This window comes from Arvicola amphibius, chromosome 1 (assembly GCF_903992535.2).
Source record: "Arvicola amphibius chromosome 1, mArvAmp1.2, whole genome shotgun sequence".
In the NCBI taxonomy this organism is placed as follows: Eukaryota; Metazoa; Chordata; class Mammalia; order Rodentia; family Cricetidae; genus Arvicola; species Arvicola amphibius.
Window position 1 is genome coordinate 65,136,905 of NC_052047.1, and position 27,561 is coordinate 65,164,465.

The 27,561-nt window shown below is 43.0% G+C and overlaps 1 protein-coding gene across 3 annotated transcripts in view; it reads right to left on the minus strand.

Annotated features, from left to right (window-relative positions):
• Htt (huntingtin) overlaps positions 1-13,855 on the minus strand; it is a 139,055-nt gene extending 125,200 nt beyond the window's left edge. For all 3 annotated transcript variants that reach the window (XR_005283088.2, XM_038311049.2, XM_038311036.2), the window contains exons 1-2: positions 13,517-13,855; positions 1,480-1,563 (exon numbers count right to left, since the gene is read on the minus strand). Coding sequence is in view for 2 of the 3 variants with exons in the window: in XM_038311049.2 (XP_038166977.1) it covers positions 1,480-1,563; positions 13,517-13,719 (287 nt within the window). In the remaining variant the exon portion in view is untranslated. The remainder of the gene's footprint in view (positions 1-1,479; positions 1,564-13,516) is intronic.
• Positions 13,856-27,561: the final 13,706 nt, after the last annotated feature.

Genomic DNA, 27,561 nt, shown 5'->3' on the forward strand with positions numbered 1-27,561 from the left:
AAAGAAGTCTGTAGGGCATTTTCTTAATTAGTGATTGATGTTGGAGGGTCTAGCCCATTGTTGTTAGAAAGAAACACCCCTGGTCTTGGGATTCTAGAGTCTATAAAAAAGCAGGCTGATCAAGCCATGAGGAACAAGCCAGTAAGCAGCACCTTCCATGGCCTCTGCATCAGCTCCTCCAGTCCTGTCCTGACTTCCATCACTGATAGACTGTTAAATGGACACATAAATGAAAGCTGCTTTTGGTCATGGTGTTTCATCATAAGAATAGAAACTCTGAGATATCAGATCCATAACTTGAGCACCCAGAAGGTGGACAGGAATTCAAGGTCATCCTTTGCCATATAGTGAGTTTGAGGCCATCCTGGGCTAAATTAGACCTTGTCTCAAAAAAAAAAAAAAAAAAAAAAAAAAAAAGTAGGGGGCTCAGGGGACAAGAGCACTTGCTGCTCTTGCAGAGGACCTAGATTTGGTTCCCAACACCCACACAGCAACTTATAACCATCTTTAACTCCAGTTTCAGAGACTCAAGAGCCCTCTTATGGTCTCTGTGGGTTCAACACTTACACACATAAAATAAAAATAAACAAATCCTAAAAGAGTACAAATCAAACACCAACATCCAATTCAACTATCATATGGCTAAATTCTCATATTAACATGCCAAAAAGAAAACATTACCCATGACAGAGCACCATACCCTTATAACACAGCTAGATGTGGTGAAAACATCCTTATTTTAAATAGATTTTTCTTGATGCTGGGTTTTGCTATTTCAAAGGCTAATCACAAATTCAAGATCCTCCTGTCTCAGCCTGCCAAATGCCAGGATTACAGGTCTGTACCACACCACACTTAGACTAGATGAACTTTTTAAAGACGGCTAGGGGTACAAAGGATATGTTTAATCCATTAAGAGTGAAAATACACAGTTGTTAGGTTTGTTGTTGTTGTTTTGGTTTTTGAAGACAGGGTTTCTCTGTGTAGCCCTGGTTGTCCTAGAACTCATTATACAGAAGAGATTTTTCTGGAACTCATAGAGATCCACCTGCCTCTGCCTCCTGTGTGCTGGGATTAAAGACCTATGCCACCACCATCCAGCAATCAGTTTTTATTTCTTTTGAAAGTTACTAATACAATTACCTGAGAGACATCTAAAAATAAAAAGAAGAAAGTAAACAACAAAGAAAGAAAGAAAGAAAGAAAGAAAGAAAGAAAGAAAGAAAGAAAGAAAGAAAGGAAGGAAATAGGGAGGGGAAAAGAGGCTAAAAAGATGGCTCTGTGTTTAGGAGCACTGGCTGTTCTTCCAGAGGTCCTGAGTTCAATTCACAGCAACTACAAGGTGGTACACAACCATCTATAATAGAATCTGTCATGCAGGCATGTAAATAGAGCACTCATGTATGTATGTGTGTGTGTGTGTGTGTGTGTGTGTGTGTGTGTGTATATATATATATATATTTCTTTTAAAAGAATTACCTGAGAGACTGTGCCACAATATTTTCACATATTGTTAGACAATGACTCACACGGTCCTTCTTGGTGGCTGAGAGTTCCTTCTTTCTAAAAATCAAAAGGAAAAGAAGTGAACGACTATGTCATTTGTTTCTATATTTCATTCATTCCTAAGTAGTTCTTGGCTATTACTAGTGAAGCACTAACAATCCACGTTCAGTTCACATTTCCCCCCATTTAACGACACTGAAACAAGAATGCATATTACAATCAATGGCATATTACAGATTAATTAGTAACTTCTTTTCTTTCTCAGTAGTAAGATTATGGAGACATGGTTTACAATGAGTAAGATACTCTGTGGAACACAAAATATGATACTATCCTACATCAATAATATAATAAATAAAATAAAATCGATAAATCCTGATCATGGTAACCACAGAGAAATTTCACAGAACTGTATACTGAAAACATGTACAAAACTGCCTCTGCTCTCAAAATTGGCATGGTTAACTGAATATGGTCAGTATACTATATAGACCTCAGTGGCTAGCTAGTCTATATCCAGAAAAAAAAGCCAGGTGGTGGCACACGCCTTTAACTCCAGCATTCAAGGGGCAGAGGCAGGCAGATCTCTGTGAGTTTGAGACCAGCCTGATGTACAGAGTGAATTACAGGACAGTCAAGGTTATTACACTGAGAAGCCCTGTCTTGAAAAACCAAAAACAACAAAGCAAACACACAAACAAAAATAAAATAAATAAAAACCTGTCAGGAGGATTCAGACAGGGTAGCACAAGCCTTTAATTGCAGCAATCCAGAGGCAGGCGGATCTCTGAGTTCAAAGTCTGCCTGGCAAGTTCCAGGACAGCTAGGGCTACACAGAGAAACCCTGTTTCAAAAACAAAACAAAAAACAAACAAACAAAAAAAACCTGTCAGTAAGCAAAAGAAGAACAGCCTAGGCAAAAGGCCAGACTAAAGTGCTTCTTTCATACCTATCCTATAGCTTCAGGTGTCCTCAAAGTTAACAAAATCAAAGTAGAGAGAGACTTAAAACATAGGGTAACTGAAAACAAATCAGAAGATCACTAGTTTTGGGGGCAGTTTAATTATAATAAAATAAAAAAACCTTGCTAACAAACAATTTGCACTTAATTGCTAAAGCAGCCCTCAAGCTTCTATAAGTACACACAACAACACAAGCTATTAAAATTGCACAAACCCACAACAGCATATCTTCCAAAGGACTGTCAAGCAGATAGGAAAAGGCAAGGCAGATCCCATGAGAGGTAAAGTCAAAGGTGAAGGAAATTGTGCAGGGTAATGTGGGTAAAACACTCATACACATAAAATAAAAATAAGCAAATCTTAAAAAGAGTACAAATTAAATATCAACACATCATTCAATTATCATTATGGCTAAAATTCTCCTATAAAAGATGACCAAAAAGGGTTCCCAGCACAGAAAATAATCAGAGCCTAAGTGTTATCCCAGTAAAGAATCAATCAATACTGGTGGGTTAGTGAGTATGTTTCCCTCATCTCTTTCCTAAAAAAGAGTTTACTTGAAAAGTCATGCTGCAGACTACTGATCACGTACCAAAACTTGCCTAGCTACAGACACATAACTTGGTCCCATAGATAGATTGGGAAAACAAGGGACATATAGAATTCCTATTGTATCTGTTTGTTCTAGCTATCCCCTTCCAATTAGAACAAACATGCCTAACACTCAGGTTTCAATAAAGACTAAGAATGCAGAACAGCATGGAAGCATCTTTGGTCCCTATACGACTTTCAGAAGCACAGGCTCTCATCCTCCATAAGAAGCTCACTGTAGCAATGCTAAAACTGAAACCTTGCAAACATCCTTCACCGGTAAAAGACAAACAAAATGTGATAGCCAAACAATGGAAACTACTTAGCTAGAAAAAGGAAGCAACTACTGATAGGAAACAAATCATAGTGCAAATCATAATGTATTCCTCACCAGCATTCACCAGTAGGGAACACTGGCCCTTTAAACTTTAGTTTAAAAGAGGTGGAAGAGAAATAGAAATGGTAAAGCTTGTAGTGTTTGGGGCATACATCTTCTAACAGAGTTCTAGAGTGCTCCCACAATCCTGCTTTCTTCTTCCAACTGAGTTCTATAGTGTGCCCCCCACAATCCTGCTTTCTTCTTCCAACTGAGTTCTATAGAGTGCCCCCAAAATCCTGCTTTCTTCTTCCAAATGAGTTCTATAGTATGCCCCCCACAATCCCGCCTTCTTCCAACTGAGTTCTATAGAGTGCCCCCAAAATCCTGCTTTCTTCTTCCAATTGAGTTCTACAGTGTGCCCCCCACAATCCCGCTTTCTTCTTCTAAACGAGTTCTATAGAGTGCTCCCCATAGTCCCGCTTTCTTCTTCCAAATGAGTTCTATAGAGTGTCCCTACATTCCTGCTTTCTTCCTTCATCTCTCCCAGGCTGTCCTGAACCTCACTCTGTATCCCCTTCTAGATGAGAAGTTAAGGTTCTTCTGCCTCACCTCCAGCTCACAAAACCTAGCTTAGGTCCCTGTCTAAAAAAAACTCTTTTCTATCTCATTCTGTCCAATAAGAAAACCAAATGTTTAAAAAACAAACAAACAAACAAAAGACAACTTGTAGCTATTTCATTCACCATGGAATTAGGTGGATTTTTAGAAATAAGTCAAACTGATTTGTTTTTCATGAAAAGTAAAATGAATAGAAGGAACTACATAGCTCAGGGCAAGAACTGTATCAACAGGGTAAAAACAATCTGGCTCTCTTCAATCACTTGAAACTACATCATCAACATGAAAACAAGCTTCAGCCAGTTTCTTCTAACTGTGCAACAAAGCAATCTTCAGAGGCTCACAATTATGGAGGCATGTTAAATCCTGGCTCCATAGCACACTGTAATTCATCATTAAATTAAGAACTCATTTCTCCTCACCAGGATTACACACACACACACACAGCTGGTGGCAAGACTGAGGTCTACAGCTTGTACCACCAATGGGAAGCACAGCAAACTAGGGTAGGAAGTCATAGTTTCTGATTTCTCATCAGCTGCTCTCTGACTTTTGCCAAGTCTTGTTACACGAATATTGTTTCACACTTAGGATTTTTTTTTTTTTTTTGAGACAGGGTCTCTCTGTAACGGCCCTGGCTATTCTGGAACTCACTCTGTAGGTCAGGCTGGCCTCGAATTCACAGAGATCTGCCTGCCTCTGCCTCTCAAGTACTAGGATTATACCATACCCAGGCATGGTATATATCTTCAATCCTAGAACGTAGAAGGTAGTAGAGGCAGGAAGATCACAACATGTTCAAGGACAACATGGGTACAAAATAAAGCTATGTCTTAAATAGATCATCAAACTAAAGGGAAAAAAAGAGAGACAGCCAAAAAAAGGTGGTAGTGAATCCCTTCAATCCCAGCACTCAAGAGGCAGACAGGCAGCTCTCTGTGAGTTCAAGGCCAGCAGCCTGGACTACAAAGTGAGTTCCAGGACATTCAGAGCTGTTACACAGAGAAATTCTCCCACAAAAACCAAAATAATAATAATAGGGAGAAGATACACAAGAGCATCAAAGAAACTTGAGAAAGGAGTGACCACATTGGAAAGACAAACAAGAAGTCTATTTCACACATACAAAAACTAACTTCTGATACACAGCCATCTTCAATGGGAAAGGCAAATCAATATGTCATTTATGCAACAGAATCAAGAAATGTCTCATGACCTCAGGTTGATTAAAAATTCATCAAAAAAGAAATAAAAGCACTTACCATAATGGAAAAGTATGATAAATTGGACTTCATCAAATGAGGAATTGCTCATTAAAAAACATCATTTTGTGAAGGAAAAGATAGGTCAAGAGGGGAGGAGGTATGCTCACAACAGCACTTACCTGTAAATGCTTAATAACCCAAACATACAACTAAAATGAGAAAAGCATGGCATATTCATACAAAACAGACTAAGTAAATGGGTAAATATTAAACCAATAACACTAAACAAAAAGAGATGCAACACACATTAAGTTTGAGCAGGTAGCGTTGTATGATTCTATTCATGTGATAGTCAAAACTGAGTAACAGTGTAGTAAAATTCAGTGGTTAAGTTGGCCTACATTTTCTCAAGGCCAAGTTTAATTCCTATCACAACTACTGTCTCCAAAAAGTAAGAAAAACCCAATAAGGTTGTTTAAAGGAATACACCTCTTCGGTGAAACTATACAGCAGGGCAGAAAGGTACCAAAGATGAGGGAGAAATACTCAAGGAAGAGAACTCGACTAAGGAAGGGTGCCACTAGAGCTATGTTCTGACTGACAATGGTGGCCAAGTTTTATACACTGTTTTACATGCACGTTTTAACACATTTTATGTGCATGCCACAGCACTCGTGGAGATCGGAGACAATTGTGGAGGTTGGTCCTCTCCTCCCACCATGTGGGTCCCAAAGACTAGACTCAGAGTGCTGCCAGGCTTGGAAGCGAGCGCCTCTACTCACCATCTCACTGCCCACAATTTGGTTTCATTTGCTTTGGGGTTTTTGAGACAGGGAATCATTATACAGCTCTGGCTGTCCTGGAACTCACCATGTAGACCAGGCTGGCCTCGAGCTCACAAAGATCCTCCTGTCTCTGCCTCCCACCACGCCTGGCCTACCCACAATTTTTTATTAAAAAGAGACAAAGGTTCTAAAGCATGAAACTGGTAAGTAGAAAAAGGTTTAACTTGAAAAACAAAAGTAGAAAGTATGAAAGTGCTAAATGTTGTTAAACAACAAAATACATATTATAACTCTAACTACACTTTAACAAGAACTTCCTGAGAACTTGCCGTGAGCCTGGAACTCTGGATCTGATAACTAGAAAACAAGCAGTCCTCACTGGCCCTAATAGCAGGGCCTAAGGGAGTCGGCTCCTCCCCTCATCTGAGGTGGAAGGCACCAGTGGCCTAGACTGAGCTCAGCCACCACCCAGGCCTACAGCAGGGTCTTGGGTTGGCCCACCCTAACATCCACTCCATCTAGGACCTACTGGAGCTCGTGAAGGGACTGGTCCTGTGGAATCCCACAGGCTCTCCATGACTCAGGGTGGCCACAGAGGAGTTTCAGTGCAGATCCAGTGATGATGGTGGACCAGAAACTAGAGACCTTGAACCAGACCAATGACTCACTGCAATGAACATCTGCAAGTAAAGCTGATTGGACAAAAGGGTATTTTATGGGACACACCATTCCCAAAGCCAACAGGACAAATAAAGAGGTAATGAGAGGCGGGAAAGATGGAGAAGAGGAATTTTGGTTTTGTTTTGCTCGTTTGCTTGCTTTGTTGTTTTAATTTTCTTTTAGGGGATGATACGGGGTGAGAGGAGGATATGGAGGGACAGGGAAGTGAGCAGAATTAGGCTGCATGATGTAAAATTCCCAAAGAATTAATTAAAAAAATTATGTTATTAAAAAAACCAGTTCTCACCCAGATCCCTCTAGTGCAAGAGCCACACACAAAGAATCAACACATAAGTCATGCTAGCAACATGCTAGCAACAGGGGCTACATATCACCTTCTCAGTACTCCTAAGAGAAAGGATCCATCAGCAGAGCCAAAAATCAAACCCAGGGCTGATAAAGGAAAGGTGGTAGCTAGTGTGCAGAACAAACACACAAACCAAGGTTTTATTTCAACATACAAATGCCATTTGACTAGGGAGTCAAGGCATAGGACTTGTCCACCCTATAGTCTGTATCATAGAAAAGGACCACTATACCAGAGCCTTTCCTGCTAATGAGTTCACTGAAATAAAAGGTACTAGCATGTGTAATTCAAAAATCACCATGTTCATAAACATGCACAATTACAATGTGTCAAATAAAAATCTGTAATATACTTTAAAGAGCAACATCAAAAAGAGTTTCAGAGGTGGTAACAACTGAACACTGTATTTTTGCTATCATAGATTGTATATTTGAAATGTTACATTTTATGATGTTATTTTACCACAGGGGAGAAAATAGGGAAAAAAAAACCTGAATCACCAAAAGTCTGACATTATAGAAAATGTCATATAAATAGAATCATAAAATATGTAGGCATTAGGAACCAGCTTGCTCAATGGCCCATAATCGCCGCTATTCATCTGAGCTGCTGCAAGTATCGGTGCAGCTATATTCCTTCATGTTGCTAAGGAGCTTAACTACCTGTTGAGGACTTCTAAACTGACCTCTTTTGGGGCCATTACCCCTAGAGCTACTGATCACTTGCAAACAGGTGTTTGTGTAACTCTAAGTTTTAACTGTTCCAGGATATTAATGCCCAGGACTGCAACTGTTGGGTTGTTTGGGTTATATAGTAATTGTGTGTGTTATTTTACAGAATGTAAAGAATGGGGGGAGGGACCTTACAGAACTCACTACTTTGATAGCTAATTTAGAAGTTTGTGTGTGTGTGTGTGTGTGTGTGTGTGTGTGTGTGTGTGTGTATGTGTGTGTGTTAAGGAGTTTCAACAGGTATGTACGTGAGTAGACAGAAAAAAATGTATTATTAAATGAAAATTACCTTATTGTTAAGGGAGACACCAGAAGCACACACACACTCCCAAACAACACAGGCTATTTCCAATGCTCTTGGATGCCCAATGTAACTAGATGGTAAGACCCTACTGTTGAAGATATAACACATTTTGGTTGCATACAGGACACAGAGAAATAAAGATAGAACCGACCTGAAAACTTCCCGTTGGCTGGCTAGTTTTCATAATGCCAGGCTTTATGAAGGCCACTGGGGAAAAAAAGGACAGTCTTACTAAGCACTGGCCCCTGAATGCTACAATATAGGCAATGGAGACAAAATGTGACTATTGGTACAATTGTGGTATAAAAGATACAAGGATACCAACTGCTTTCTAACTGGATTTAAAGCCTGCTCCACAAAAGGTAGAAACCTAGTCCAAAGCCCAAGACTCAGAGGAAAGAGGTTACAGGCCCTAAAGGGGGACCTTACCACTTGTTCTGTTAAACAGACAAGTTGTTAAGACTGCCTTCTAAATATCTGTTTATACCCATGAACTAGTACTATTGTCTGTGTTGGCCAAAGAAGCTTCTATCTGCAGTGGGCGGCAATTCGAAGACTCAGTATACTGAGAAGTGACTGCTGAATGTGTCGTCTAAATCAACGCCACCCCCAAGGTTCAGGGAAGAGGGGGTGGAGAGAACATAAGAGCGGCGAGATTTCAGGGAGTTCTATGAAGCGCTGTCTTTCAGACATGGCATGGCTGCTGCCTTCATGACCTCACTGCAGTTATAGCCACCTATACAAGAGCTACACAAGAGCTAGCCATGGTGGCACACACCTTTAAACCCAGCACCAGGAGAAGCAAGTGGAGCTCTGTGAGTTTGAGGCCATCCTGGTCTACAGAGCTAGCTAGTTCCATAATAGCCAAGGCTACAAAGAGAAAGCCTGTCTCAAAAACCAAAAATCAACAACAAAAATAAAACATATTCTTTTAAAAAGTCAACAAATATTTCATAACTTGACTTGAAAATCATGTAAAATTCTAATTTCATGTACTCTTTCTTATACATTATCTACGAGTACTTTTATTATGCTACAATGGCTGAGCTGACTAGCTGTGATGACAGTATGTCCACAGAGCCTGAAATATTTACTATCTGGCCATGAAAGCATGCCAATATTGATGGACTGAAGTAAGATTGATTATACAGAGTCAATCTCAGATGGTGTCTTTGTAGAAACTAACAGAATGATCCTATAATTCATAGAGAAATGCAAGGGACCAAAAATAACTAAATCAATACTGAAAAAGATAGGTTGGAGGGCATACTTCATAATTTGAGATAATGATTCAGATCTGTAATCAAGACTATAGTACTGGCATAGAACAGACACACAGATCAATGACAGAAAAGGAAATAAAAAAATCTACACATAGAAAGGTAATTAATTTTCAACAAAGATGTCAACACAATTCAATGAGAAAAGAACATTCTCTTTAACCAAAGTGCTGGATTCCACATGCAAAAGAAAAGTGTCAAACCTCTACCTTAGCCACAAACTCAAAATGGGTCAGACTTGCATATCAGCGCTACGACTTGACAGTTCTTAGAAGAAAAGACCAGGCGTAAATCTTTGTGATTTCAAACAATGCAGTGGCTTCTTAAATATCTAATATACTGCAACTAAAGACAAAAACAAACAAATTGAACTTCATCAAAATTTAAAACTTCTGTGCTCTGAGGAACACTAGGTAGTGGTTGTGCATGCCTTTAATCCCAGCACCTGGAAGGCAGAGGCAAGCAGATCTCTGAGAGTTTGAGGCCAGTTAGGTCTACAAAGTTAAGTTCCAGGAGGGCTAGAACTGGACACAAAGAAGCCCTATCTCAAAAATAAATAAATAAACAAACAAATAAATAAGTGAGTGAGTCAGGGAGCTAAGCTGGATCGAGGTTCAATGGGTAAGAGTACTGGCTTTACAAGCCTAAATCCTGAGTCTAAATCTTCAGCATGCAAGTAAAAATTGGGCATGGCTATGCATGCTTGTAATCTCTCTGTGGTGGGTAAGGACAGGCAGATCACCAGTGTTTTGGTCAGGCAGCTTAAAAGTAATCAGGAGCTTTACGTTCAAAGACATAGAGAGCAACAAAGAAGGAAGTCATTCAACATCCTCTTTTGGCCTCTGCATATTCTACACAATATATACACGATACACCATTCAAAACACACACACACACACACACACACACACACACACACATATACACAGGGGCATATCTATAGTATACCAGTTCTTGGGAAGTTGTGCCAAAAGGACCAAAGCAAGTTTTGAGAACTTGGCCTACAGAGTATACCAGACCAACTAGAGATACATAACAAACTCCTGTCTCAAAAAATAAACAGAGAAATTGAAAAGACAATACATAGAAAGGGTTTACAAATTAAGGAAATAGTATCCAGAACACGAGAAATTCATATGAATCAACAAGACACATAACCAAAAAAGTGTGCAAGAATGAAGACTGGGACTTGGTGTCTGGGTCCTGATCTTATTGTTGAACTTCCTAGACTTAGTTTGTCTTATAATAAACTCTTGCCTTTGCCTGTTTAAGATCCCGTAGCCAGGCTTTCTCTCTGGAGCTAAGTGCAATAACTGATCACACCAGGGCTTCCCTCTTGCTCCTCCCCCACTACAGCTCTTACCCTCACTCTTTTCATCCAGCAAAAAATGGCATCCCTCAGGAAAGCTTTTTTGACAAGTTCTCCCTGCAGGAACACTCCTCTTCCATACACCCTCCTAGTAGATTCTTGACTCCAGATGTTTATTCCAAAAAGGTCTTCAACTAGACATTACTTAAACATCCTGTCCATACAACACTCTAAGGCCCTGACGTTTCCTAATCCCTTTCCCTACTTTACCGTACCTTATCACTTATTTTCTTGCTTATTGTCTGTGACCCTCCCTAGAATTTTAGCTTCATGAGGACATAACTTTGTTCCCTGCTAAAATCTACAGCTAGAATAATGCTAGACACACAGGCGACAACCACCAAATACTGATAAAGGAATGGCTACAAACAGGGAAAATGAGATAGGAATCTGAAGAGTGCAAATGTTAAGGGTGAATGTCAACTGCTTAAGGTCTATCAGACCCACCACAGCCAGCCCGAGAGCTCCTGCATCCTATACACTGAGCAGAGAACGAGCGCTCAGCTATTTCAACAGAAACCAACGCATGGCTGTGACACTAGTTCTCTGTAACACAATGAGAGCCATAAAAATAGAACAGATTCATTCTAAAATTGTTTTGGCTGGTCTCAATTTGGAAAAAGGACTTTTAACTGAATCAAGTGGACAAAATGCCAAAATCGAAGCTTCCAAGCAGTGAGTTTGTTACTTATTATTAATGAACAGCTGTTTTCCAACAGCAAAGTACACAGAAATATGAGATATATGCTTTTATTTAAAATAACTACAAGCCTAATGCAGTTGACTTGGGGGAATGTTCCAGCTAGTTCTTGATGTACCGTGTAGTAATAAGGTTTTAAAACTTTTAAAAGCTTTTGTTCCAAACCACTTTTGCCTGTAAATAATTTAAAAATCTGTCCTAACATATGCCCAGATTTTATCTGGAAGGACACATGAGGAGAACAGTGCTTGCTCCTGGGGACAGAGTTAGGTAGTCAGGAGAATGGGGACGGGGATGTTTTCATTATTTAACCTTTCCTAACTTTGGAACTGTACCACGTTAATGAATTACTTATGCGAAACCAGATTGAATTTGTGTTTAAAGCAGCTGCAGAGCAATCACCCCACTCCACCCCCACCCTTGTTTACAGAAAATATGGGAAATATGTGAACTTCCACAATTGCTAACACCCAGAGAGACTGAGTCATGGTAAGAATCTAATAATTAGAAATTACTTATACAGTCAGGCGTGGTGGCAAATGCCTTTAATCCCAGCACTGAGGAGTCGGAGGCAGAAGGATGGATCTCTGTGAGTTCCAGAACAGCCAAAGTTACATAGTGAGACTCTGTCTCAAAAGCAAAACAATAGAAATTACTTATCTACACATAAGAATTTTTCTGCTCAAACATACTTTCACATTATAGAAGAAAAATTTATTCCTATATTTTAATCTATCAAATAAGCCAACATTTCTCCCCAAATCTTCATTTTTTTTTTTAAATTAGACTCTCAGGACAGGAAAAGGATCTCTATCAGAAACACAAAAACAAGAAAAAAATTACTAAATATATGCTGGGAATAAAGCTCAGTGGTAAAGCTAGCACTTGCCTAGCATGTGTGAAGCTTTAAGCTAAATTCCCAGCACTAGAACAATTTTTTTTTCCCTAAATGAGTATAAGTGAGATTCTTTTGTAGGTTGTTTCCTGAAAGTTCTCCTTATTAATTGTACAAATCCACATTAGAAATAAAATGCCCAGAGTTGAAAGGCCTGAACTGCAAGAAAGCACAGGGCTGAACACACAGTATGGACTTCCTGGAAATGTCGAGCTTTTATTTTTTTAAGACTATTGTTATTCATGGTCTCTCTTCTGTTTCAAATACTCTCTCCAGTCACCCGCAGCAACCTTCCAAAGGATGACAAGACTTCAGCAAAGAATTAAACAGGAATTTTTACTGAAGTACCTGATATATTCAGAGTCTACGAGTGGCCTATGCTCTAAATCATGCCCGACCGTAACACCGGTAAAATTCATTCCCTGGTGGAAACTGCACATCACCATGTCCATTTTATTTCCAGCAGGAAACAGGCAACAAACATCGGTCGACTTTTTCAAATATATATGCGCGTGCATACATATAATTTTTATTAATAATCACACCTAAGTAACTCACCACGTACTCGACAACCACAACTCATCTTTACAATTACCTGCAGACCAACAGGAGAGTACAGAAGCAGACCTCTACGGTGATGCTTAAAACCTTGTTACTACACTGCAACACCAACTAAACGAAACGCCAGAAGAATACGAAGCGCCTCAAGTCACAGGCTGCTTCAAGTGTCACTTGGAAAAAGAATATCCCATTGGATGGGTTCACACTCCCCCGCCCTCAGCACTCCCGCCGAGACCTCCTAAAAGCATTATGTCATCCACTATCCGCACTTCTCTCACGCTATCCTGCGCTCCCAGCTCCAAGGCCTAAGGAGGCAACCCGAAGAGGTCTCGCCCTCTCCAAGTTCTCCTGGAGTCAAGTGTGCCACAGCCCCAGTTTCTCCCCGAAGACAGAAACAAGTTCGCTCCCTAACTTCACGAGCTGGGAAGGGCGAAAGCACTAGGGCCGAGATGCCCCTCGGCGTGTCCCCCGCAGGCCTGACCGGGCTCGGCCTCCTCCGAGGAAGGCCAAAGACCCCACGAATCGAGGGCCCAGGCTGGAGAGAGGGCCCGGCCTCCGAGAGGCACCGCGACCCTCTCTCTGGACAGGCGCTTGCGTTGGTCGTCTCCGGCACCCAGGCCAGGGGAGCGGGCCCCGGGAGGGAGCTGCGGCGCCCGGACTCACGGTCGGTGCAGCGGCTCCTCGGCCGGACCCGGCAGCGGCGGTGGCGGCGGTGCATGCGGTGGCGGCTGCCCCTGAGGCGGCGGCTGAGGGGGCTGAGGCGGCGGCGGTGGTGGCGGCGGCTGCTGCTGCTGCTGTTGTTGCTGCTGCTGTTGGAACGACTTGAGCGACTCGAAAGCCTTCATCAGCTTTTCAAGGGTTGCCATGACGGCCTCCTGCCCCGCGGGACAGGACCCGAAGGCTTGGAGCCTACTCGCACTCCGCGGAGCCACTTAGCAGCGGGGAAATGAATGGGGCACTGCGCAGCGGGTAGTAGCGGAACCAAAGCGCCCAGCCATCTTGGGCCCGTCCCGGCAACCCCCGCGGCGCCTGCGTCCTGTGACGTCAGGCCGGCGGAGGCTAGGCCACGCTGGACCCGCAGACTTGACAGGCTAAAGCGTCGTCTTCCCCGGTAGCTGGATGAGAGCACGTCCTGCCTTTGCCAATTTACTGAGACTCCCCGCCCACCGACATGGCCCCGCCCCTCCCTGGCAAACCAATCACCTGAGTGGAGAGGGTGGGGCGGACTTCTAAATGAGGGGCGGAGCCGAGCCAAAAGCGGGTTTGAGCGGGGCGCGGCTTAGCACTGGCTAGAAACAGTGGCAATGGAAAAATGTCGAGGAAGTGGGCAGAGGAGTTGGCGACGCGGCAGGGTTTGGGGAGACCTGGAAGGAAGGCGAAGAGGTTGGAAAAGGAAGGGCAGCGAAGAAATTCCCCTGCAGAAAGGCACTCTACACTGGGATGGCGGTGGTGGGGCTCGGAGCCCGAAACCCAGAGAGGCTCTTCTGGTCCACAAACCGGCCGGTGGCCTGAGATACAGTCCCATGCGCAGCATGCTGGGGGCTCCCTAAAATGAGAATGGAACCAAAATGACCCTTATACAGGACCAAAGAACCCTTATGACCCGTGGACCCCTGAAGCGCTGGCTCCCTCAGATGTGAAAGCCTCTAGAGGGTGTGCTGTGAAGGAAGCTGATAAAGGGTTCTAAGCAGGCAGCAGTGGTTGCAGTTCAAAGAGAGGCTGGGGTTAGTGCACTGGGCCCAGACACCCCACAATGAGTGCCGGACCATGAGCATTGCTCTGCCATCAGCCAGGACCTACAAGGGGCCTCATAGCCACTAGCGCTGAAGACCTTGTCTCCAGAGCCCCATCTCTCACAGGTGAGCAATTAGGCAGGAAGCCGAGAATAGAGTGGATACATCCAGCTCCTGCAGCCTGTCCAGGAAAAGTGTTGGCTTCAGAGAGAGCTGTCTGGTGGTGATGCATTTGGTGAAGAACTCATTTAAGCCCTTCAGGCTGCCCCTTAAGACTCAAGAAGTCTATTACATGGCCATGAAACAATCCATCTTCTCAAAATGGTCAAGTACACAGAAACCAACAGTCTTTAGATTCCATGTCCCTCCTTTCAGTAATGTGACTATCTGCTGCACAGAGCCAGTGCCAGATCCCACATAGGCAAGCTGGGAGTTGCTAGTAGGCAGACTTAAAAGATGGTTCAGTGAGCCCAGCCTCTTAGCATTCTCTAAGCTATGACATCCCTGTTCCCAAGAATGGGCAGCTGACTTCTAACCAATACAAGGCAAAGGATAACAGGATGGGATGTCATACTGTTGTTAGGTTACAAATGTAACCTTAGTCCTGTTGACTACCATCTTCTCAACTTACAAGCATTTTTTTTAATTTTTAAATTAGATATATCTTTCTTTGTGTGCATGTTTTGACTGCCTCTATGTGTTGTACCACATGCATGTTTGATGCCTGAGGAGCTCAGAGAGAGCATTGGATCCCCAAATCTGGAGTTTTAAGTGGTTGTGAGCCACAATGTGGGTACTGGGAATCAAACCTGGGGCCTCTGCAAGAGCAACAAGTGCTCTTAACTATTGAACCATCTCTCCAGCCCTGCTTATACACATTGAGAAAGAGCAACTGGCAAGACTGACATAAAGAACAGTCCATGGCCAGCAGTCAGAACTATCATTGGTGGTCCATCAGTCCCCACAGAAGTGGACTCTGCAAACACCACTAAAGCTCTACGGTGATTCTTTTGAAGTCAAGCTTTCAGACAACAGGGAGCTGGTACCTGATTGGTCACTGTGAGAAGCAGGTAGCAGAGGACTTACATAAGGTGGGCCCGGATTCTAGACCCATAGGAATTGGATAGTTATTAAAATGTAGTGCTAGGCCACTATCCTCTGCAGCCAGCTCAAAAGGGAGAATATGTGTGCTTTAGGCAGCACAGCAGAAGGGCCAGAAGTCTAGATGATCTCATCACGACTCAAAGATGCTAAACAGAGACTTGTAGGATTTGGTACTGTAAAATTGGGTTTGGTCTTACTTTAGCCCACCCCTTCTTTGCTATGCCCTCATTCCTCCCTTACTGTAGTTTGAAATAATGGAACTTAGTTTGTTCTCACGTTTATTTGGTGTTGGGGGTGGATCATGCACATGCCACAGTGCACATGTGGAAATAAGGACAACTTTGGGTTGTCAGTTCTTTCCTTCCACCAAGTAGAGGCCAGGATCAAATTCATGTCATCAGCTTGGGCAGCAAGTACTTTACTAGTTATCTTGCCTGCCTTTGTGTGTGCAAGTGTGTGTGTGTGTGTGTGTGTGTGTGTGTGTGTGTGTTTTAATATTTACTCTTCTTAGTTTTAAAAGTGTGGTGGTAGGAAAGGGAGGTGTCTGTATATGTGGTGGAATGTGCACTTTTGTGCAAGTGTCTGCAAGGTCCAGAGGGTCCAGAAGAAAGTGTCAGATTCCTGAAACTGGAATTACAGACAGTTGTGGGCCACTCAAAATTGATGCTGGCAACAGAATTCATGTTTTAAGTCACTGAGTCATCTCTCCAGTATCCTACATATTTGCAAACATATTTTTATTGTGTGCATGTGTGTGCTTTTTAATTATACACTGGCTCCTGGTTAAATGATTCCCTTAAGTATCAGAAGAGACTTGAAACTTTTGAACACTGTTACAACATTTTGTTTTGTTTTGTTTTTCCAGACAGGGATTCTCTGTCTTGGCTGTCCTGAAACTTAATCTGTAGACCAGGCTAACCTCAAACTCAGAGATCTGCCTTGCCTCTGCTGGAACTAAAGGTGTGTGCCACTATTGCCCAGTCTAGTGTTAACAACTACCGACTAGTGTGATTTTTGGCTGTGAACTTGACTACTTCTAGAACAAAAATCCAAGAGGTTGGATAAACCTGTGAGGGTTTTTTTCTTAATTAAATTATTTGAAGTGGGAAGACCCACTTTTAATCCAGTTCTTTTGACATGGGAAGATTCACTTTAATCAAGATCTTTTGAGGTAGGAAGATCCAACTTAATCTGGGCCCCACCTGCTCACATCTTATATAAAGGACATGAAAGAAAGAAGATTGCTCTTTTTGCCTGCTTGTTCTTACTGGCAAGTCCATTCTTTCAATGGCATGAGAGGCTACCTATGTAGTGTTCCAGTGTATACTGAAGAACAGCTGAGACATCCAGCCTAGTGAACTGAACAACTGGAGTCTTGAACTTTCAGCTGGTTGATAGCCATTGTTGACTAGCTGGATATACACAGCTAATATATCCATTATAACTTCATATATATCCATTTATACCCATTATAACTACATATATATACACATATATAAAATTCCATACCACTTATAAGCTATTCTAATAAATTCCACATACATACCATTATATATATATATATATATATTATCGTTTCTGTTCCTCTAGAGAACCTAAGGAGACTTTTGAAATCCAGAAGGATGCATTTTGCATGAGATGGCCATGAGGCCAGGGGGCCAAGGGTAGGATGTTGTTGTTTGAATGTGAAATGCTCTCTCAACCATACACTCATTATTTTAACACTTGGTTCCCAGCTGGTAGTACTGTCTGGGAAGGTTGTAAAGCCTTTTGGAGGTGGAGACTTGCTGGAGGAAGTGAGTCAATGGGGGCAGACAGGCCTTGAGGTTTTATAGCTTAGCCCATTTCTTGTATATTCTATGCTTCTTGATTGCTAAAACTATGTGATCAGAAGCTTCTGGTACAGCTACATACAATAGGGGTTGGGGATTTAGCTCAGTGGTAGAGTGCTTGCCTAGCAAGTGCAAGGCCCTGGGTTCGGTCCTCAGCTTCAGAAAAAAAAAAAAAAAAGACAAAATAACAGCTACATACAATATGCCTCACTAGCCCTATAGACCCTATTCCTCACATGGACAGCACAGCTGTGCCACAGTGATCACTTCTGTGTTACAGGGCAGCCTCCTGCTTGATTTAGACCTACCAATTGAAGTGCCCCATAGAAAACCTATTTAGATAATGCTCCAGGCCCAAGGAAGACCTTGATTTCTCTTCAAACTCTGTGTGTGTGTGTGTGTGTGTGTGTGTGTGTGTGTGTGTGTGTCCCAGAAGGGCCAGTACCCCAGGACACTTTTAAGCAATAAAGCCTCTGTCTCCACTTTGTGTGTCTTCATCACCATGATCCCAAGATACAGGCATTGTTCCCAGCACCTCTGGAGGCACTATACAAGATTAGAGATTATTTTATTTGCCCCTTTGTTACCAGTATGGTTTTTATGGTTATACAGAACTCTAGACTCATGCAGTTACTGTCATTCTAAGCACCCCCAGGCAAGGGCATTTGCATGTGAGGTGTTCTCTGTTTATCTGAAGTAAACCATCTTAATCCGTGTTTGGTTGTTTCCAACTCCTAGGCTATGTTGGCTTGCTCTTCCCAAGGCAAGCAGCACTTCTGTTAACCCAATATTGTGGTTTGACTATGAAATGTTTTTTTTTTTTTTTTTTTTTTTTTTTGGTTTTTCGAGACAGAGTGTTTCTCTGTGGCTTTGGAGCCTGTCCTGGAACTAGCTCTTGTAGACCAGGCTGGCCTCAAACTCACAGAGATCCGTCTGCCTCTGCCTCCCGAGTGCTGGGATTAAAGGCGTGCGCCACCACCACCCGGCCTATGAAATGTTCTTAACAGGCTTATGTGTTTGAGCATTTGGTCCCCAGATGGTAGTGTTTTAGAAGGCTGTTGAAACATTAGGAAGTAGAGTCTTGTTGGAGGAGGTGGTTTTTGCAGCCTTCCTGTTCACACTCTGTTTTCTAGCTATGGATGCAATGTCAGCTTCCTGCTCCTACTGCGAAGACTTCCCCACTGTGGCGGCCACATCTACACTTCGCCATTACAAGATGGCGCCGAGTGCTGAAGTAAACAAGTATGTGGCGCGAACTTCTCGCGCCACATCTGCCTAGCAACAGGTTTCCACCAATCCTTTTCTGCCTCGTCACCTAATCAGTAGACACGCCCCGTCCTCCTGTATATAAGCCGCCACCCAGCCCGGCTGGGGGGGGGGGGCCCTGCTTCCAGCTCTCCCTCAACCAAGCAGCGCTTCAATAAAGTGTGATCAGAGAAGGATCCTGTGTCGGTGGTGATCTTTCCCTGCTGGTCGGGGCTCGCTCGCTGCAGCTGGTGCCGAAACCCGGGAACTTCGGCGGACACGTGGGGGGGGGGGCCGAAGAGGATTCAGAACTCTACACACGAAGCGGTCGGCGCCGGTAAGTATCCTCAGGTATGCTTCTTGGAGGAATTAGTCCTTTGTGGTTTGCATTAGCAGTGGTTGTTTTTGCTGTAGTGGTTTATGCCTTTTGCATTTTTATCCGTTGTCATAGACCAGGAGAGGAGTGTCGCTGCTGCAACATCTAAAGCGAAAGTAAGTCCGTGGCAGATAATGCGATTTTTCTGCCCTTTTGTAAGCCTCTTGTAGAAAAGTAAGCAAAGATGGGCAATGATCAGTCTGTCTCCGGTGCATGCGATTTTGTAGATCCTATACAGCGGTTACTACAGGAGAGAGGATTGAAAATCTTGAAATCCACTATAAAGGTGATTGTCGGGGATATTGATCGCTCGGCGCCGTGGTTTGCGGTGTCTGGGGATCTAAATCTGCATTGCTGGAGAAAGCTAGGCAAAGATTTGGAGGCAGCAAAGGAACAATGGCAATTAAAGAAGGGAACTTATCCTTTTTGGAGATTAGTACACTCCTGCTTGAAAGACGGAAAAAATGTAGAGGAGTTAAGAGAAGGAAGGAAAATGCTGGCAAGACACCAGGACAGCCTTTCAGAAGCAGGTTCAAAGACAGAGGAGGATACTGAAGAAAAGTGCACGGTAATAAGGAACAAAAAAGGGGAAAAGAAAGATATAAAAGAAAAGAAGGATCCTAAGATAAATAAACCTTCAGCACCTCCCCTGTATCCGGTGCTGGATGAATTCGCAGCCTTGCGGCTGGCTGAAGAGGAGCTGGTAGAGGCAGAGGAGGAGAGCTTAGAGGAGGAAGATGCACATTATGAGGAGGAGAGATATGGGCCAGCTCTAAAAGTGCCCACTAGAGAGCTTCCCCCTCCTTACGTGCAGCCCAGGAGTAGCTGCCATTTCATTGACAGGGGCACTCTTGCGCAGTTAGCTGTGCATTATCCACCTTCAGTGGTGGTATTTCCTGTTTTTGAGGATCAAAATCAACAAAGATACCATGAGCCAGTCCCTTATAAAGAGTTAAAAGATTTAGTGGAAGCGGCAAAGACTTATGGAGCTAATGCGCAGTATACCCGCACATTACTGACTCGGTTGACCACCAGAGCTATGACACCAACAGATTGGTGGGAAATTGCTAGAGCATGCCTTTCTACAGGTCAATATCTAGATTATAGATCTATAGTGGTAGAAGCTGCTCACACTCAGGCTCGAGTAAATGCGCAAACGCCAAATCGAGCTCCCTGGAATGCAGACATGTTATTAGGGCAAGGGCAATGGACGGCTAATCAAACAGCCTATCCAGTGGAGGTTTATCAACAAATTAATGAAATCTATACAAGAGCATGGAAAATGATACCAAAAAGAGGTGAAGTAACGGGCAATCTTACGAAGATTATTCAAGGCCCTACTGAACCATTTTCGGAGTTCGTAGCTCGCATGATGGAAGCCGCAGGGAAGGTGTTTGGTGAAGCCGAAGAAGCCATGCCTTTGGTTCAGCAGTTAGTGTTTGAACAGGCTACTAAAGAATGTAAGAGAGCCATCATGCCGTGGAAAAATAAAGGACTGGATGCTTGGCTTAAGGCCTGCCGAGAGATAGGCGGCCCTCTAACTAATGCTGGTCTAGCGGCTGCTATGCTAGCAGTCTCCAGGGGGCAGGGAAGATCAGGTACCTGCTTTAATTGCGGGAAGCCGGGGCATGTACGAAAAAATTGCCCCCAAGGCACACATAAAAAGAGCCAAGGTCAGAGACAGCCGGGCACATGCCCGCGGTGCAAAAAGGGAAAACACTGGGCGAATGAGTGTCGATCCGTAAAGGATATCAATGGACAGCCCATACCCAATGCCACATCAGCCATGTCAAAAAACGGGCAGAAGGGCCCACTACCCCAGGGCCCGAGAATTTATGGGGCAATTCAGGAGCCAAACATGAGACCACCCCAGTCATCAGAAGGGCCACCACAGGCTCCGCAGGGTTGGACCTCCGTGACACCACCGGATTGGTACTGACTCAGAGTATGGGTGTTCAAGCTATAGACACAGATATGTCAGGACCTCTAGAGGAAGGAACAGTGGGACTAGTTTTAGGAAGATCCTCCGGTACTCTTAGAGGGTTATTAGTGCTACCTGGAATGATCGACCCTGACTACAAAGGCATTATTAAGGTAATGTGTCATTCTCCGTTTGGCATCATTTCGATTGCACCCGGAGATCGTATTGCACAATTGTTAATTCTTCGATCAGACCATGAAAAATTTCCCTCTTATGAGAAAGAGAGGGGCAAGCGAGGGTTCGGCTCCTCTGGGGTTGAGCTAGCATGCTTGTCTATAGGACTTGATGATCGCCCCATGTGTACCCTAGAAGTAGAAGGAAAGCTCTTTACGGGCCTGTTGGATACCGGAGCGGACAGAAGTGTGATGCGTAAACAGGATTGGCCGAAGAGGTGGCCGTTACAGACGGCTGCACAAACCTTACAGGGTCTAGGATATCAAAATACTCCAGATATGAGTGCTAAGCAATTGCATTGGAGGATGGAACACAGTCAAGGCATTTTTCAGCCTTTTGTCATAGACCTTCCTTTAAATTTATGGGGAAGGGATGTACAACAACAATTAAAATTGATAATTACCAATGATTATTCTCAAGTGAGTAAAGATGTCATGAAGGCACAAGGCTTTGTGCCAGGAAAAGGGCTGGGGGCTCGCCTTCAAGGTCGAAGTGACCCCGTGTTGCCCACTCCCAAATCTGATCGGAAGGGCTTGGGTTTTTCCTAGGGGCCACTGATGATGCGTTACGCATCCCCTGGGGCACAGATACACCCGTTTGGGTGCCTCAGTGGCCCCTGTCTATGGAAAAGCTCCAGGCCGCACACATATTAGTTAAAGAACAACTTCAGCTTGGTCATATTGAACCTTCTGTGTCTCCTTGGAATTCCCCTATTTTCATCATAAAAAAGAAATCAGGAAAATGGAGGCTGCTGCATGACCTTAGAGCAGTTAATGCACAGATGCAACTCATGGGATCTGTCCAAAGAGGGTTGCCTCTTTTAAGTGCTTTACCAAGAGATTGGCCTGTTTTTGCCATAGATGTTAAGGATTGCTTCTTTTCTATACCCTTGCATGTTTTAGATAAACATCGTTTTGCATTTACTGTTCCCTCTATAAATCATGAACAGCCTGATGAACGCTATCAATGGAAGGTCTTACCACAAGGTATGGCCAACAGTCCCACCATGTGCCAGCTATACGTGGATCAGGCATTACAACCAGTGAGACGTAGTTTTCCCAAAGTTAGGCTGATCCATTACATGGATGATATCCTATTGGCAGCAAAACAAGAGCATATGCTAGAATGGGCATTAGTTGCCCTGGAGGCATCCTTAAAACAAAAGGGGCTGATTATTGCCGCCGATAAGATTCAAAAGACAAGTATTATAGAGTTTTTAGGAGCCCGTGTTACCCCAAAACAGATTTTTCCACAGAAAATTTGCATTCGTACATCACATTTACGCACTTTAAATGATTTTCAAAAGTTGCTCGGAGATATAAATTGGCTGAGAGGATATCTCCCCATTACCCGTGAAGCTTTGCAGCCGTTGTTCTCAATATTAGAAGGAAATCCTGATGTAACGTCACCTAGAGAGCTTACACCAAAAGGAAAAGAAGCATTAAAGATAGTGGAAAAGGCCATAGAACAAGCGCAGGTTCTTCGGTTTGATCCAGAACAACCATTATTGCTTTGCATTCTGCGCACTGTTGGTCATCCTACTGGAGTATTGTGGCAGACAGGCCCGATTTGGTGGATACATGGTCATACACTTGGTTCGCGCACGTTAAGCTATTATCCTGATTTAGTGGCACAACAGGCATTATTGGGAGTGAGGTTCAGCTTGACCTCCTTTGGAAAAATGCCAGAGAAGTTAATATTGCCCTATACCAAAGATCAAATTGAGGTTTTGACAGGGACTACTGATGATTGGGCCATATTGATTTCCTCATATTCAGGCGTTATTGATAATCATTATCCGTCTGATAAATTGCTGTCCTTTATGGCACAGAATGTTGTATATTTTCCAAAGATTACCAGTGCTTCTCCTTTGAATAATGGCTTGACTATTTTTACTGATGGGTCCAAAACTGGAATTGGAGCCTATATGGTATATGGCTCCCCACCGGTTACTCTGAAATTTCGCTCTGGAGCACCCCAAGTCGTGGAGTGTCAAGTAGTGTTGGAGGTCTTTAAGGCCTTTCCCCATCAGCCTTTTAATTTGTATTCTGATTCATGTTATGTAGTTAATGCTGTAAAACATCTGGAAGTGGCTGCATATGTTAAACCTAGTAGCATGGTTGCATCTTTGTTATTACAAATTCAGAGTTGTATAGTTCAACGTGCTAAACCATTTTTTATTGGTCATATTAGAGCTCATTCTGGTCTTCCTGGACCTATGACTGAAGCTAATGATATGGTTGATAGGGCTACCAGGGAAATGGCTTTAGTTGCCCTGGATCCTATGCAATCGGCTGAACAATTTCATAGAAAGTTTCATGTGCCTGCAAATACCCTTCGCCTTAAGTTTAATATTACTCGCGACCAAGCACGTGAGATAGTTAAACAATGTTCCTCCTGTGTGATTTTTCATCATCCGCCTCATATTGGGGTTAATCCACGTGGGTTAAAGCCACTTACCCTTTGGCAGATGGATGTTACTCATGTTTCAGAATTTGGCAAACAAAAATATTTGCATGTTTCTGTGGACACTTGTTCAGGTGTTATACATGCCACCCTGTTATGTGGTGAAAAGGTCCTTAACGTAAGGACCCATTGCCTAGAAGCCTGGGCTGCTTGGGGCAAGCCTTATTCTTTAAAAACTGATAATGGCCCGGCATATGCCTCTAAAAGTTTTCAACAGTTCTGCTCTATTTTTGAAATTAATCATATTACTGGTTTGCCCTATAATCCACAAGGACAAGGCATCGTGGAAAGGGCTAACCGCACCATTAAGGAACTGCTTCAAAAACAAAAAGGGGGAATAGCCGAGGGCGCATCCCCGCGAGATAGAATATCTCTCGCTCTCTTTACATTTAATTTTTTGACCTTGGATTCCAATGGCTGTTCAGCCGCGGAAAGACATATGGACCACAGACACAGAAATACAGAATTAGTAAAATGGAAGGATGTAATTGATAATAAATGGTATGGACCGGACCCTGTGATACAGAGGTCCAGGGGAGCTGTTTGTGTCTTTCCTCAGAATCGGCCAGATCCGGTGTGGATCCCTACCAGACTGACAAGGATCGTGACAACACTGGAACAGCCTGACGAAGAGCAAGGAGATGTTGCTGCTCCTGATCCTGTTGGTGAACCTACCGGTTCCAGTTGAATCTGAAGAATCTTATTTCTGGGCTGTGGCCCGTACATGGCCCATTCCAATTCCTGTTCACAATGAGTCCACAATATTGCCACAATTTTTTGTTGATAGTTGCCAATTGAACTTAGTTTGCAAAAAGGTGGATGCACAGGAACAAAAATTTAATCAAACTGTAGTGCCCCTAGCAGGAACTTTATGTTTTACCACAAATCAGAGCACTTCTATCTCAGACTGCATCTTGCTAGATGCCATGAATCTTACTGTAGCTAGAGATCCATTTTTAGAAGATACCCCCAATTTTTTGAGAAAGGCCATTAGCGTAGCCCTGCCTCAGGTTAGATCTGGAGCTAAATCTGGATCTGGCTCCTATTCCGGTTTCAATGATACTGTTAATGTTACCACTTATGGGATCAGTTGCAACCTTACAACGCCCAATTGGGTACAGGTTAGCAAGGTTAATAATAGTGATTCACAGGTTGGCAATAGTAATCATACTAGTAATAATATTTTTTCTTGGTCTGTCCCTAGATGCTCTGGTAATGATTTGAGCTATCCCCCTGAATTTGTGGATTGCAGAGGACGATATGATAAGTTTTACAATAATTCTGGATGGGTTCTTAGGAATCTTAACCATTTTAAGGTTAAAAGAAAACTTATGATAAAGGTTGGATCACCCTTTACTCCGTGGATACTTATGAATTCCAGAGGAGCTATAACTGAGTTGTCTCCATTTGCTACATTTGTTCGCTCTGGAATAATTATGTTAAATAATTATACAGGGATTATGAATCACACTTCTAAAGAAATTAATATAACTAGTGTAGAGAAAAAACATAATACTACTCTACAGCAAACCAGAGTTTGCCTGGATCCTCCCTTTGTCTGGCTTTTGTTTAATACTACAGGGAGTTCAAATAATACTGCAGTTGATTGCAAGAAGGATAATTGCTCTCTGTCACAATGTTGGAATTTCTACCATTCAGGTGCGATTGTTATGCGCATCCCTACCTTTGTGTTTTTGCCTGTAAAAGCCAATCCTAAGAACTTCCCATTAGCCACCCTGGTTCGCCGGAAAAGGGATTTTGGCATTACAGCAACTATTGTGACGGCTATTGCAGTGTCTGCTGCGGCGGCTGTTACTGCAGGAGTAGCTATGGCCAATCAAGTTCAGACAGTTACTATTATCAATTCTGTGGTTCAAAAAACCTCGGATGCTATGTATATACAAGAAAAGATTAACCATCAATTAATGTCAGGTATTTTATTGTTAAATAAGAGAGTTGATTTGGTGGAAAGAAATATGTTAGAAATGTTTGATATAGTTACCTTTGGTTGTGTGGATCGTACTAAGCACTTGTGTGTTACCCCCTATACTGCTACCCTTAATGAATCCCGAGCGATTTCTCAATATCTAAATGGCAATTGGACAAGGGAATTGGAACAATTGCAAGCAAATTTTAGTTTGAAGATTTTGGCTTTGAATCAAACCCAGGCGACTATGGTTTCGCTGGGGGAATTTACAGATTGGCTGGTAGATACCTTTTCATATATTAAGGAATGGGCAGGGGTTGGCGTGCTAGGATTAATATTAACTTCGGGAGTGATATTGGCGTTGTTTCTGCTTCTAAGGCTGATTCGGGTAAGGAAACGGGAAAAGGTGGCCATTGCACATGCCCTCGCAGCCTTGGAGGCCGGCAACTCCCCCCAAGCTTGGATCAGCATCTTACAGGACTCCTGACCCTGATCCCTGCTTTTGCACCCGAAGGCCATTGAGCCATTGCACTCGGAAAGAGGGATCGATGAGGTTCCCCTGAATCTGGGGATGTGTTGTCCTGGACAGGAGGTTTTGCACCTAAGAGTGCACTGAGTAGATCCACTCAGGAGATCATGACCTTATGCATATGGGTAGTCCCGCTTATTTTTCCCATCCCTGAGAAAAACGGGACATGTCTACATTTTCAGGGTAAGGTCCTCTGACCTCAGCCTTGACTGTCTTTTAAATGTCATAAAATTAAAAGGGGGGAACTGTGGCGGCCACATCTACACTTCGCCATTACAAGATGGCGCCGAGTGCTGAAGTAAACAAGTATGTGGCGCGAACTTCTCGCGCCACATCTGCCTAGCAACAGGTTTCCACCAATCCTTTTCTGCCTCGTCACCTAATCAGTAGACACGCCCCGTCCTCCTGTATATAAGCCGCCACCCAGCCCGGCTGGGGGGGGGGGGGCCCTGCTTCCAGCTCTCCCTCAACCAAGCAGCGCTTCAATAAAGTGTGATCAGAGAAGGATCCTGTGTCGGTGGTGATCTTTCCCTGCTGGTCGGGGCTCGCTCGCCGCACCCCACCATGACAGACTGTTTCCCCCTTCCTTAAGTTATTCTGTCAAGTATTTTGTCATATTAATGAGACAAGTAACAAGTATCGAGAAGGTAGTTATAAATACCAGTTAAGGCCACATGATCACTTATAGAAACAAGAATTGCAATTACAGTGAGTATTTCTGTAATTGTTAAGGATGTCTGTGTATATATTAATATATGTATTAAGCAGATATTCACATTTTCTTTACTTTTTTACAGTATCATGTCAGTTGAGATAATATCAGTAGTTGTGTTGTGAATCTATATTATCATATTTAAGTTAGGGGATACTAAAAGACTAAGCATTCCTCAAGGGACTTTGCCATCTAGTCTGGAGGAAGGATAATGCATTTGCAATTTTATGAACAATGGTTTTATCATGTTAAGTGAAATTATGACTTTGTTATTATCTCCATTTGGAAATTAAGCATGACATAAAGAAATGTGATTAAGTTGACAAGGGATGGACTTATGATGGTTAATATTTGTGGTCAACTTGATTGGGCCTGGGATCAACTAAAAAACTCATCTTTAAGTGGGTCTGTGAGGGTATTTCCTGAAAGGATTAACTGAGGATGGGAGACCCTCCCCCAGAGGAGGCAGCACCTTCTAGAGGCAGTGCAGATATAAAAGGGTCTCAAGGAAAAGTGGGCTGCTTTTTTTTTCCTTCTTTTTTCAAGAAAGTGTTTTTCTCTTTAACAGTCTTGGCTGTCCTAGAGCTCTCTTTGTAGCCGAGGCTGGCCTCAAACTCACTGATATCCAC